The sequence below is a fragment of the Solanum dulcamara genome, chromosome 4, assembly GCF_947179165.1.
Source record: "Solanum dulcamara chromosome 4, daSolDulc1.2, whole genome shotgun sequence".
NCBI classification, from domain to species: Eukaryota; Viridiplantae; Streptophyta; class Magnoliopsida; order Solanales; family Solanaceae; genus Solanum; species Solanum dulcamara.
The window spans coordinates 14602415-14616713 of NC_077240.1; the positions used below are offsets into that span (position 1 = coordinate 14602415).

At 27.6% G+C, this 14299-nt stretch overlaps 1 protein-coding gene across 1 annotated transcript; it reads right to left on the bottom strand.

The window, feature by feature from the left end:
- Window positions 1–8745: 8745 nt before the first annotated feature.
- Window positions 8746–9996, bottom strand: LOC129886488 (ethylene-responsive transcription factor CRF3-like). The gene has a single exon (XM_055961190.1). The coding sequence runs from the start codon at window positions 9802–9804 to the stop codon at window positions 8911–8913; it is 894 nt and encodes a 297-aa protein (XP_055817165.1). The 5' UTR covers window positions 9805–9996; the 3' UTR covers window positions 8746–8910.
- Window positions 9997–14299: the final 4303 nt, after the last annotated feature.

The following is a 14299-nucleotide window of genomic DNA, read 5'->3' on the forward strand; positions in this document are numbered from 1 at the left end:
ATGACTGTTGCTAAGAAAATCCATATTCTGACTTATAATAGTAAGTCTATATTATTTATGACAACGCTACTCATTTGATGTACCGCAATCATACAAATTTTAATTAGGCGGAACCATCGGTGGCCCCTCAAAGTTGGCACCAACTTTCACTTAGACACTTCAATTAAGATTTGTTCATTTTAGACACCTCAAGTAAGGTTTCGATGTGTCATTTTGACACTTTTTTTTACAATCACCCAAATATCTAAAGTGTGTAATACACTTGCCGCTGATGTGTCAAAGTGATCAATTAAATGAAGTTAATGACCACTTTTTCTAATCAAAAGTCATTATTTTAAAATTATTTTTGATAAATCTGTCACGTTTCTTCATTTAATTGGTCACTTTAACACATCAGCATCAAGTGTATTACACACACTTTAGATATTTGGGTGATTGTAAAAAAAAGTATCAAAATGACACATCAGAACCTTACTTGAGGTGTCTAAAATGAACAAAGCTTAGTTGAGGTGTCTAAGTGAAAGTTGGTGCCAACTTTGAGGGGCCACCGATGGATTAGGCCTTTTAATTATGATGCTTATAATTATAAAATAAATATCCTATTTAACAAAAAAAAATGTCCCCATCAATCATTTTATTTATAGTTTGAATGTATCTTGCCTTTGTTTGTTTCTTTCATTTTTTTTTCTTGTTTTGTTTGGGGAATTAATGTAAGGTAGGGTATTTTGTTGCTTGAGTGGTCTGCATCTGCTGTACAGTTTTTAACCTAATTAATCATTTTGTTTATCTTTCTTTTTTTTCCTCTCTCTTTTCATGTGGTGTTATATTCCTTGAAATGCAAGTATTATCTGCAGCTGAGCTGTTGATTGCCCCCACATGCATTAATTCACCTTCCAATATTTTGCATGCAAAAAGGGCTCCATTTTGAAAGAGAAGTTTCAAAATGAAATTCTGAGTAAAAGCCAAATTAGTACGTACACCACTGATTATAAAAGTGGCCTTCTAAAGGAATTTTGAGATACTATATCCTGATGACAAGATTAATTAATTTGGAAATTTGGTCAATTAAGTGGGACTAATGTATGTAAGTTGTAAGCTCTACAAGCATATAAAAAATAGACAAAATCAACTCTTTAACTAAACCGTGATGCTAATTACATATTTTAGATGAAATTCTCACCCTCGTGATGCATTTCTGAGACATTATATTGGTTAAGTGAAGCTAATTAATCAAGACTCGAGAGCAACAAATTCAAGAACTCTAAAACACGACAAATTTTTAGTCAATTGAGGAGCTATGGGGAACGATTGTCATTTCTAAGTTCATACATTTTACTCTCAATTTTTCAACAAAAAAACAAATGTAAACAACTGGCCCATCTTACAATTTAGAGGTGGCCATTGGCAAATGGGATAAAATGTGACGAGTCAAATTCAATTTGACAATTTTTACCTAGTTTTGATTGCGTTATTTATTTTTTAAAAATATTTTTTTTTGGATCAAACGTTTATCATCATATCAAAAACTATAGCCTCTTTCTTAACTAAGTTAACCAAGTAAGCATCATGGTTGATAATGATCCCAAGCCCTTTCGTGGGCCTTAACCATAGACATGATGTTGACGTTATCCAACAATTTTTTAGTTTCTAATAAAATTATTATTTTTCTTTGTTACGACTGCATATAACATATCAAATAAATAAAATACTTTTTTGAATTTTTTTTAATAATATTTCTATTCGATTAACTTTGGCTAAACATCAATTTAAATTTTAATGAATTAAAATAAATTGATCTAAAAAATGAACAAAGTTAATAATCAATCTAAACTTAAACAAATTGACATCACTGATAAAGAGCTGTCACTGTGGAAACTATATTGTCTTGTTCCTGTCTCGAAGATATATGGACCTCACAAAATATGCACGAGCGTCAATACGTATAATTATGTTACTTGTCTCGAAAATGGGGGCTATATCCTTTGCCCACTCTTCATAAACTGTCTAATAGTAAACTTATAAGATACTACTACAAGATACAAGAAAAGTAAATACACAGAAAGGGATAAAAATCAACTTAATACGAAATTATTTTACGTCCAACCATGAGATTTTGGGCAAGTTAGACAAGTCTAACAATTTTTGGATCATATTTGACACATTTACCTACAACCCTACAGCTCGATATTGAAGCGTGAACAATTATAAGATTAGGCCAATAAAATTGTTCAAAGATCAATGAACACCAATATGCGTGGAAAGTCAACAATTATAAACCTAATGTACAAATTTTATGTATATATTTTTTAGTGCCAAAAAATTTACTAACTTTGTTATATATAGCACATTACTTACCATTTGTTTAATTAGATTTGAATGAATGTTTATTAAACAAAGTTAACTTTCAAGTATCCTGTGAGGAGTGAGGAGGGGTCCAATCTATATGTGGCATGGTGCACTAGGTAGCTTGTTTACAGCAGTAAAGTCCAAATATTTTGGTGGGACATTGAATTGATCACCCACTAGGTTGCTTCTCCATCAGTATAATTAGCTTTTGGACCACTGTAAAATTAAAGAGGGGTTTTAATTTTTACTACAGCTGTTGTCATTCAACTTTAATGCTTTTTAAACATTAGTTTTAAGGAAAGTATGAAGAAGAACAGCTAAGCAGTGTGTATATATATATAGCAACCTAGAAGAATCAAAAGAGTCTGAGACAGACAAAGATTCGAAACCATACGTTATTTACTGTAATTTTAATGAAGAGACAGCCCCCGAATAATTTCTCATAATTAATATTTCAACTACAACAGTCAACTGTGAGAAATTAAACCCATTTAATAATTATCTATTATTAGGGCTGTTTAATTAGTTATATGACATTTTCCACCCAAGATCGATAAGTATAGTATGCAAGACATAGGAGTATCATCTTTGCAAGACTGTTTTTTTCTACTCAAATTATGATCGGTCATATCGCTATTAGCAAACAAGTAATTAACTAGCGATAAATAAAACTTTTGGCTAAACAATAAAATCCTCATGTCAATTTTATATAACTACAGATTATAAGAAAATTCATTTAGGTAGAAGCTATTTAGCAATAGATTAACTAAAAATTATTGATAATTTTCGTAGCTAATTACATATTTTCTAGTAGTATACGTAGGTAGGAGATCATTCCTTCTAGATTCGGCATATTTTTCCCATTTGTCTTATAATTAGCTTTAAGTTTGAAACTTTGGTGCTCTTCTGCTAGTCGTTTTATTATCAGGATTTATAAGATAGGTAATGATATTACCTGAAATTAGCTATCTCATTTTTTATATGAGATAATTAATCTCAATATTTCAAAAAAAACAATTTTTGAGATTAATAATATTTATAATCAAATGCAAAATAATATAACTTCGCATTTTATCCTAAAACTATCATTATTTATTCCACCAACTAAAGACCCCCATGTAAAGTCTTGCTTCTGTTTTGAATTGATATTTACTTTTGAATTAATTTCAAATGGTACCAGCATAGTGTGTAAGAGCTGTTAGATAGTTTCATTTTTTTTGTAAGCACTTTTAAGTATGACAGAATTATTGACTTAACCTGATAAAGACAGACATCGTTCTTGGTCTTTTTTCCTTAATTAGCAGAAAGAAAAATTTCTTGCATTTTCCTTAATTAGCATAAAGTCAAAATATCTTTACTTTCTGATATTGAATCATTAAAATACTTTAGTACTTAAAGTTATTATGGTTGTAAATTATGTTTACATGACAGAAAAGAGTGGCTCATTAACTTCAATTACAATTATCTTTTGAATATGTTTTAAAATGGACCATTAGGAATAACCTAGACATTATACATTGATACTACTAATTGTATACGTTTTGTTTGGAATTATTTTTATGCACGCGTTCTCATTACTGGAAAAAGATATACTATATACTATATATAAATATAATAAAGTGAGGCGGCAATTATAGGAGGTACGCAATTTGTGCAGTAATTGCTCCCTACTCAAAAGGCTCCTGTATAATCGGTTAATTAACTTGCACAAATCATATAAAAAAAATTACATTAGCAAAACATAAAAATAAATGGGTTATTGACCATGTTTTAAAAATTCGATCTATCTACTTAAAATAAATGTGTATGATATGTGCACGAAAACAACAACAATAATAATAATAATAAATAATAATAATAATAACAACAACAACCAATAATAATAATAATAAGATAACTAACAAACAAACAAAATAGAAAGAATAAAGAAAAGAAAATAAATGAGAAAAAAGGGGGGGGTGGAGGGGAGGGGGGACATTATTATACTGATTTCAAATTTTAGCTTATAAGAAAAAATATGCATTTTATTTTAAAAATTAAGGATAAAGAAGAGTAATTAAAAAATCTTCCATTAAAAAAATTCATATAATATTTGAATTTGAATTTGAATGAAATTTGAGTTAGAATAGAGTTCTAGTTTCTTAGCCTTTTTTATACATACTCCTATAGTTATATATAATATTTCCTTCTCTTTTTTTATTATTGATCATTAATTTTACTGATTAATATATTTACTGCATTTTTCATATTCTTTATTTTCTAAAAACTCTATATGTTTTAATATTTTAATTTTTATATGCAGATGAGCGATAGTCGTACTACATGCTAATGTTTTTGCTATTATATATAGGTTTGAATTGAAGTAAGTAAATTTGTTTTGTCCTTGATTTGTTTGTTTGTTTTTTGATAACCTTTTATTGAAAATCTTAGTCAAGCATTTTATTTTTTTAAATGCTAACTTTCGTTATTATTTTATTAAAATACGTATTCATATATTTTTTGTATGTGTGTGATGATTTATTTATTTAATCAGATGTTGCAGGAGATTTTGAATGAAGATAAGAAGATTGAGTAACTGGTAATTCAATAACTTTTGTTCACCTGAAAAGTTTTCTTATTTATTTCCTATTGACCTATTTAAGGTGTTTTTTTCATAACATTTACATAATCGATTTTCTATCTATTTTATTGATTAACACTGAATTTTTTATAGCCTATTCTACCCACACGTTGCATATGTATATAGTTTTTTTAAACCTGAATTAATATGACTGAAGTGTTTTAAAAAATACATTTAATAGTACATAATTTAAAACTATATAATAAGTCTGTATTTAAATTCAATCTTTTTGAATTTTGATAATCTTATCAGATATACAGATCATTTTGAAATTTACCACTAATTTCATTTTATATTCGAGTTATATATTTGTAATAGATACTAAGTTGGTTAGAATTCTCCTAAAATTATATAGAAAAAAAATGTAAGTTCCTCAATTTATCAAAAAAATAGTGTAGTTATCTCCAAAATAATGAATTCAATGAGCATTAAAATATAAAAATTTAAGTAACTTAAATTTAAACTCAATATTTTATATATTGAAATAAAAAAATAAGAAAACTCAACTACTTATTATGTGTAACACACACACAAAAAAAATAATTCAAAAATCAAACTAGCAAAAAGTAATTAAGATATAATAGAAAAAATATTCCTAAAGAAGGGAGGGGGGGGAGAGATAATACTTTAAAATATATTGAAGTAATTAGATAATACATATATTATTGTCCATAAATTTTAAATTAAAAAAATGTGAATAACAAAATAAAAATTCAAAAAAAATTGAAATTCAGGAGTAAACAAAATAACTAGATTTGATTTATATTAATAAGAAGAGCACTTGATAATTATATATTAACAATTTAAAACATGTTTCGTTGTCTCTAATCCTATAGATTTATTATGCGGAATAGAGAGTGGGGGATGAGGTGGGACATGGGGAGAGAGGGAGTATTTAACATGTCCGAACAAGTCATCACAATCAAAAAAAATTAAAAAAAATATTTTAATATTATATGTGCATCGCACGAATACGTATACTAGTTATCATAAAATAAATTGATTTTGAAAATTTACCAAAACAGGCTATAAGAGTAAAATTGGCTTGAAAGTGTACATCCTACCCGCAGGGGCGGACCCAACATGTATCCAAAGGTTCATCCGAACTCCTTCAACGAAAAATTATATTATCTATATATGGTTAAAATATTTTTTTATGTATAAATAGTAGATGTCGAACCCACTTCGACTAGTTCATGTGTCTACTTTTTTAGATTTTGATTCTCCTTATTAAAAATCATGATTCCGTTACTACCTACCAGTGAAAAAAAAAGCAACGCACGGTAAAGTTATTGCAGTTTCCCACTTGCTGGCTTATACGGTTTATTAAAGATTGTTTCGACCATATAATTTATTCATATCAATATAAATATTTTCTCCATTTCATATTAGTTGTCAACCATCTGATTTATACGGTATAAAAGAAATTATAATCAAGAACAATAATTTCACTCGTTTAACTTATAAGAATTTTTTAAAAATTCACAAATTTAATAACGTAAACAATTAATATGGGACCGAGAATACAATCTGCATTCATTGTATTCGCCCCAGAAAATTGATTTTTGTGGGACCAATAATAATCTCACACACGTCCCTTTCCCTCATATATTGAAACTCAATCTTTGTTTTTAGGGACATTAGCATTTTAGTCCCTCCATATTGGACAATTATCATTTTGGTCCTTGTGTTTTTCTTATTGAATATATATAACCTTTAATTAATTGATATATGCATTTTGTGTCCCTCTTCATGTATGTTTACAGATTTAATCAATTATTAAGTGTTAAATCATTCAATTATAGACGTGTTATATTAAATTTGTGTTATTTCAGCAAAAAATAATTTTATAAATAGTCTAAAATCTTCAATTAATCAGAAGTTAAATGTGTTTAAGCAAAATTACTATCTTGCTTTATTTAAAATTAAGGTGTGTTTGTTGTTTATGTTAAGGTGTAACCTATTTAATTTCAAGTGTTTATGTTAATGTGTAACCTATTTAATTTTAAGTAAAATTATTTACTTTTTTTTCACAAGGTTAATGACAATACTCTCGAAGTGAAGAGAATTTGTATTATTTAGGAAAAATTGTTTAATTATGTATTCATATGAATCATTATATATATACAATAGTTCTTCTGTCATTCTCACACGATCTTCCTAACTCATAAAACTAAAATAAGTTTGGAGTATATACTCCAATCCTCTTTAGATTTTATTTGTGGTACTATGCCCAATATGTTGATGTTGTTGTACACAATTACTTTGTTGGCATAATCTTTAAATTAAAGAGTAATGGCAAGGCTGCAAGAACCAAATAAAACCTTAAACGTGAAGGACAAGTTGGATTTTTAAAAATAATCTTAGCTAAATATATACAGTCCCCTCAAATACTGCTACTACTTCTAATCATATTTTCTCACTTTTATAGCGTATAACAAACTCATTCTTATCTCCGCTAAAAAAATTCTATCTTAAATTAATTACTCTTTTTAGATAGCTTAGCTTAGGTATTTTAATTTTGAATCTTATTTATTTGAATGGGAAAAAAAAGTACGTACATGCATACGGATACGGTGGAGTACTAGTGATTTTTACTAAAATGATCTATTTTTTCTAATTTTTTTAAATTTAAACTTGGACATAGTTTCTCAATATTTAAACTTATAAAGGACAAATTTAAAAACTGAAAAGCAAAACAAGAAGAGAGAAGCAATTGGGCGTCAAAGTCAAAATTTGGAGGTCCTATAAATGCATGAAAGACTGCAAATGCAGGTGACAAAGGCTGCACAAGAGACCATTTGTTCACAGTGCTACAGTGAAAGAGCCAAACACCCCTTAAAGGCTCAAGCACAAGTATAACTTTATTGGCAACCAGAAAAGAAAAGAAAAAAAGTTCATTGGCAATATTCACAAAAAGAACTAGTTACAGTGTTACTCTACACTAATCGACTTAAAAAATCTGAAGTTTGTCTTCATTAGATAAACTATTCTGAAGTCATAGCGGAGCTAGAAATTTAAAAAAAGTTCATTTACTATATAAACTTACATATTTTATATCTTTGTAATAATATTAGATTATAAGGAACATGTTGTTTCTTTTAAAAAATTATGTAGGTGTATTTACATAAATTCTAAGATTTCTTATTAAAATTTGATTTACTTGACCCACCTTGAAGTGTTCATTTTAGAATATGTATTAATATGATCTTTAGAAAGTTGTCTTATGTGGTTCCACACGTCCATGATAAAAAAAAAAGAAGGTACAAACACAGAAGACTTTATACTATTACTAGTCTTTTATTATTCATTAACATCAAAAGAGTCCAAAGATCTCCACATTATAAATAATGAGATTTTAGTTCACCCAATTCATCACTTGCGTTTAATATATTTAGTTTATTATTTGTTATAAGGAATCTAAGTCAAAAATTAACTTTAGTGTATACGGTGGATCCAACAATGATTTTCCAAGTTCAACGTACGAGACAAAAATCTCAACCTATAATTTTGAATTAGTTAATATTTATTTAAAGAGATTAAGCAAGTATACCATATTCTTTTTTCAGTTTAACCTTTAATCAAGGTTAAATTTAAGATATGTTAAACTCGAATAAAAAGAATTAAGACTGAAACAAACAAACAATGATTTATAAATAATATAATGTAACATATAAAATCTTTAATAACTTAGCATAGTTGCACAGACACACTACTATTTTTGACACGATTGATGAAGACTAAACATTAAATTACTAGGAAGACAAAAAAGAAAAAACTTGAACTAAAATACTAGTTACGCACCAATAAAAACTTTCGTTACATTTTCTTGGAAAGAATATTAAAGAAAGCTTTAAAAGAACAAAAAACTTGAAATGTAAAAATAAAAAATAATAGTAGTATATTTACTTTGTACTCCCATTTTAATAATTTCTCCATAGGCATCAAGAATAATCTTGGAAGAAATCATTCGCCCACTTACATGTCTCCAAATCTTCATCCAACTTTCTATTTCCCTGAATACTTAACATTTCTGGTAATAATCCGTTTCCATCGCTAAAAACTGGCAAGAATACATCATCCATTAACGGAGAAGGTGACCGCCAATCGAAGAAATCCTTAAGGAAACTCTGATCCATTAACGGCAAATTATCATCAAACATAATCCCATTTTCATCGTTTTGCATAGCGATTTCCATTCTCTTCATTTCTTCATTGGTAATTTTAGCATCGGCAGCAGCAGCACCAACATTATTATTATTATTATTGTTGTTGTTCCTCAAAACAGAAGTAGGAGAACAGAGGTTTTCAGATTCCCCTGTAGAATCATAATCTGATACTGAAGTGATTTTATTTTCTTTTTTCAAGGGCGGCTCAATAATATTGGTCAAAGCATTAGCTCCGCGCATTTCAATAGCGGCCAGATCATACATAATAGCAGCTTCTTCAGCAGTCTCAAAAGTACCTAACCAAGTCCTTGTCTTTTTCACCGAATCTCGAATCTCCGCAGACCATTTCCCCCATGGCCTCTGCCTAACACCACGATACTTCTTAACATTCTCGTCTCTCTTCAAAACAATCACCTTTTTTTTCTTGTTGCTCGAATTCAACGCCTTCTTCACCTCTCTCTTCTCAAATCTAATCTCCGTAACATATTTTTTCACTCGATTTCTCTCCTCCTCCTCATCGTCGCTGGAAGAATCAGTAGCATCACTATCATTATAACAAATCCGAACAACTCTCGGAGTCAACTTGTTCTGATTATGCTTAGTAGTACTACTAGTGACAGTCTTGTGGACTATACACTTTCTGATTTTTTGTGAAGTTTTTGTTTCCATTTTTCGAACATGGAGAGTGAGGAAGAATTGAAAAAAAAAAGTAAAAGGTGGAGAGGAGAGTTTATATGAGAAATTAAAGAGAGAAATAAAAGGAAGAACAAGTCTTGAAGGAGGGAGGAGAAAGTGTAACAGATGATGAAGTGAAGGTGTTTAACGACTAGTCAATGTGTTGTAGAGAGAGAGAAGAGGGAAATATATGGAACAGAATGAAGAGAGATTTCACTTTTGAGTCATTAGTCAAACTTATCTACTATATTTTACACCGATTCTTTCTCATCCTTTTCGAATTTTTCTTCATTTCATTCTATTCTTTTATTAATTAATTAGTTTCCCAAAAAAATAAATTATTTACAATACTAATAAATCCGTCCAGGACAGACTTTATCTCTATTTTAAAAGTAAAAATAAAAATACTTTAGAGTTGATCTTTTATAATTGAGCTTCATTTTATTACTTAAAAAAGACATATATTATTTATAAATTTTTATTCTGTTTCGAGATTTCAAAAACAGAATAAAATAACATGTTAATTGTAGTGAAATATAGAAATGGGTACTATTTTGAAGGGGAAAAAATTTAGATTTGTTGAAGCGAAGTAATTTAAATAATTCCAAGGAAGAATATGAAATATCAATGTATCATGATATTCAAATTTAGATCAATTTTGAATAAGATTTCTTTTTTTCCTGTAAGTTGGATTTTTCTTTTTTAATTGTAATGTAATTAACCAAATTAAGAATTTTATTTAGTTTAAAAAATGAAAGGCGGTTAAAATGACCCGCCGCATGGGAATGTGGGCCAGGTAAATGAGCCTATCGCCTACGCTCCTTGCCCACCAAGTTTTTGCTCTCTTCACTGTCCCTACGTATCATCAATAATTATTTCTTATAAAGAAATTAATAATAATACTAATACTTATTCAGTATTTTTTATACAAAAATAAATAAATAATCTTTTATTTCATCATAATGAAGAACGCCGATTCGGTTTGAGAACTCAAAAAATTCAATTCTAATTAGATAATTTGTATAGTTTTAAAATATAGTAAAATATTAAATTGAAGTCAAAATTTAATGTTTGAATTCAATTCTTCTTTTACTTATATACTAATTTTTTTTTAACTCATATGATAAAAAATAATATTCTTTTTGAGACAGAAAAAATGTATAAATTTTCTCTGTCTATTTGTCCAAAAGGCTAACTCTAGAATTCGTTTTTAGACATGTTTACATATAATTAATTACTGTAAACATTATATACATTCTTCGTTGCAAAATATTTATTATATTTTGTTTTTTTGAGAGTTAAATTATGAAAATTTTGATTAACATATTAAAATATATTTTATTTTCATAAATTAACTCTCAAAAAATGAACTACGACAATAATTTTGAAACGGAGGATAAGCTGATGTGTCAGGGCTTATTACCGGCCACATGTCAGCCAAATACATCTACCCGATAATTAATATTCCTAAGAAATCTCACCAAACTTTTACTGATTATATAATTGATTAAGTAAATCCCTTATATGCTGCTAATAATCTAAATAACTGGAGTACTTTTTTTGCTTGTCAACCAAGCACTTAATATTCAAACCCATGAAAATAGTGGTTTATGAGATTGTAGAGATCAAAATATGAAATATAGAAAAGGTCAAAAATGTCTTAATAATCGCAAAAGTTTTAAATATATCACTCATTAATCTGTTTTGATTTTCTTAAAAAAACTTTTTTAGTTACATAATTTGGCTCATTTATGTTGCAAATTTGTTTATTTTGGCTCATTTATGTTGCAAATTTGTTTTTTTTCTAAAAAAAAAATTGATCTTCGGAGGTCACGTTACTTTTTCTCGATTTTTAAAACTAAAAATAATTATGGCACTAAAAAACACTAATCTCTAAAGGTTGATTTTGCTAAAAACAATACATATATTTCGTTAAACTGATCTCTGATGGTCGATTTGTATTTATTGGTACTAAAAAAAGAAATCTACTCTAGAGGTCGATTTTTGATTATTTTTTTAATTTTGCAAAACGAGGTTGGTTTCTTCACATTTTTTTTTAATTTAAAAAGTCGATCCAGGGGGTAGTTTCTTTTACAAAAAAAATTAAATTTTTTTTTGAAGAGTGTAAATCAAAAAAAATAATCTGATAAGAGCTTGAATTGGTAAAGTCACAAATCGGGTGAATAGATTTATTTAATTGGGGTTAGAGTTTAAATTGAACCAGTAATAAAATGTCACGTAATTTTAAATAAATAAAATTAAAGTTCTGAATTGACTGTTACTCAAAAAAACATCAGCGAGTCAAAAATATCATTAGAAGAATATTCTTAGCAAAATAAGTAGGTCAATGAAGGATATTATTAGAACCCGTTTTGATTGACTTATAAGTTACTTATAAGTTGTTCTCAATTTTTTTGAGTATTTGACTGACCAATTTAAAGTTATTTTGTACTTAAAATAAGCTTCAATAAATAATTAGGTTTGTTTGAATGGACTTATTTTGAGTAGCTTATAAATTGAAAACAGCTTATAAGTCAAAAAAATAAGTTGGATTGCACCTACTCTTTTTTTTAAAAAAAAAATTATAAGTAATTTTCAACTTATAAATTATTTAAAATAAATCAATCCAAACAGGCTCTTAGACATTTTGCAACAAGGCCAATTTTAGCCCTTTTCCGTAAAATTTAATATCACGTGTTTAAATCATAGACTACTGATACAAATTGAGCCATTTCTTATTCCTCCGTTAATTATGTAGAAAAATTTATCTTAGCTTCAACTTCTTTCATTATTTTTTATGAAAGTTTCATATTTGTTTTTTATTTTCTTAGTTTACTAGGTGTGCGTTGCTGGTTGGAAATTATTTATAAATAAAATGCATTGATTCGGTTACCATATGAAATTGGTTATAACACATTATCTTTTATTTGTTCCATTATTAAAAAGATAGGTTTCGTAATTGCTATTTCTTGCACTCCAAGGTATAAAACGAATTCAAAATAATATATTAACTAAATAAAAAAATTAGCCAAAAAGAAAGAAGGAGGAAAAACATGATAATGTCAAATTAAAAGATATTCAAATTATATGTAAGCGTTTACTGTAAAGATGGATTTAAACTCCACTCCGAAAGAGAAGGAACAGAAAGAGCAGGCGGCATCTCTCGTCGTCTTCACGGAATTTCTTCATCTGAATGAGCGAAAAAAGAGAGCCATAATGGTTATGAGTTGCTTCGGCGACATTAAATTAAGATATAATAATAACTGAATTTTTAATTAAATAATTATAAACACTTGTCCTTACTCAGTAATTATAGTCTTACGAACCTATAATTGACACTGTAAATTTGTCGCAGTCGATTAGACCTATATATTGTTCCTATAGTGAAATAATTTTATAAACTAGTTTGTTTCACAATTATATTCATTTTCTGAACATCAATTTAAAATTGAAAAAAAAATGATTTTTTGGTAGAAGTGAGGTTCAAATATTAGATTATTTTCACTGAAGTAATTAAACTTTTGTAATTATGGGTTCATAACCAATTCTTTACTAAAATTCAGTAATTTTCACGTATATAATTATATACATAACCAAGGAACACTGCCAGATTCAAATTAGAAAATATCAAATTACCAATCTACAGAGTTTTGGTCTTTTCTTCTTTTGGGTACTTGGGTTAAAATTTGGGGCCCAAGCAAAGCAGGCTTGAGAAAACAAAAGAAAACTTACATAAATATATTATATTTAAAAAATATTTATCATTTATACTTGTAATAATTTTTTACTGGATATTTGTAACATATTTATAATACAATTTATAAAATACATATAATACAAATTTTATTCATAGATAATATAATTATCACACACTTCAATACACTGATAATACATTATGTCAAATTCTTACCAAACAAACATAATATATTTTAAAACACTTATAATATATTTATATTGCATGTATAATTCCTTTTAATGCATAACAGATTTATCATAGCATTGTTATGCACTGCTATAGATGGTAATAGATAAAAAGTATCGCTAAAATCAGTAATTATTTATAAAAAGTACTCTTTTCAAAAAAGAACTACTATCTCCGTTATATAATACACTTTTCTTTTTAACCTGTCTCAAAAACAATTCTACTTTTTTATAATTACAAATAACTTCAGTTTAAAATTTTCTTTTACCTTTAATGAAATAATTCATAACTATATAAATATCTAAGGTTTATGTTAAACCAAAAAGTTTGAAAATCTTCCCTTTTTTCCCCTTAAATTTTGTACATAATCCTACTATATCACATAAATTGAGATTGAAGAATAATATTTTAAATGGATGGCAAGATGTGTAACAAGACTTCCTATTATAGAGTACGTAACAAAAGCGAGGAAATGGCATATTTTATATGCCCAATATACTTATTTCCAATTAGATAGTCATTTTCACAGGTTGAAAGTGATGCCATTTCACTCATTTAGATATCAAA

Bases quoted from the DNA above. Each gene is read 5' to 3' on its own strand.
- LOC129886488 (XM_055961190.1), bottom strand. From the start codon at position 9,804: ATGGAAACAAAAACTTCACAAAAAATCAGAAAGTGTATAGTCCACAAG.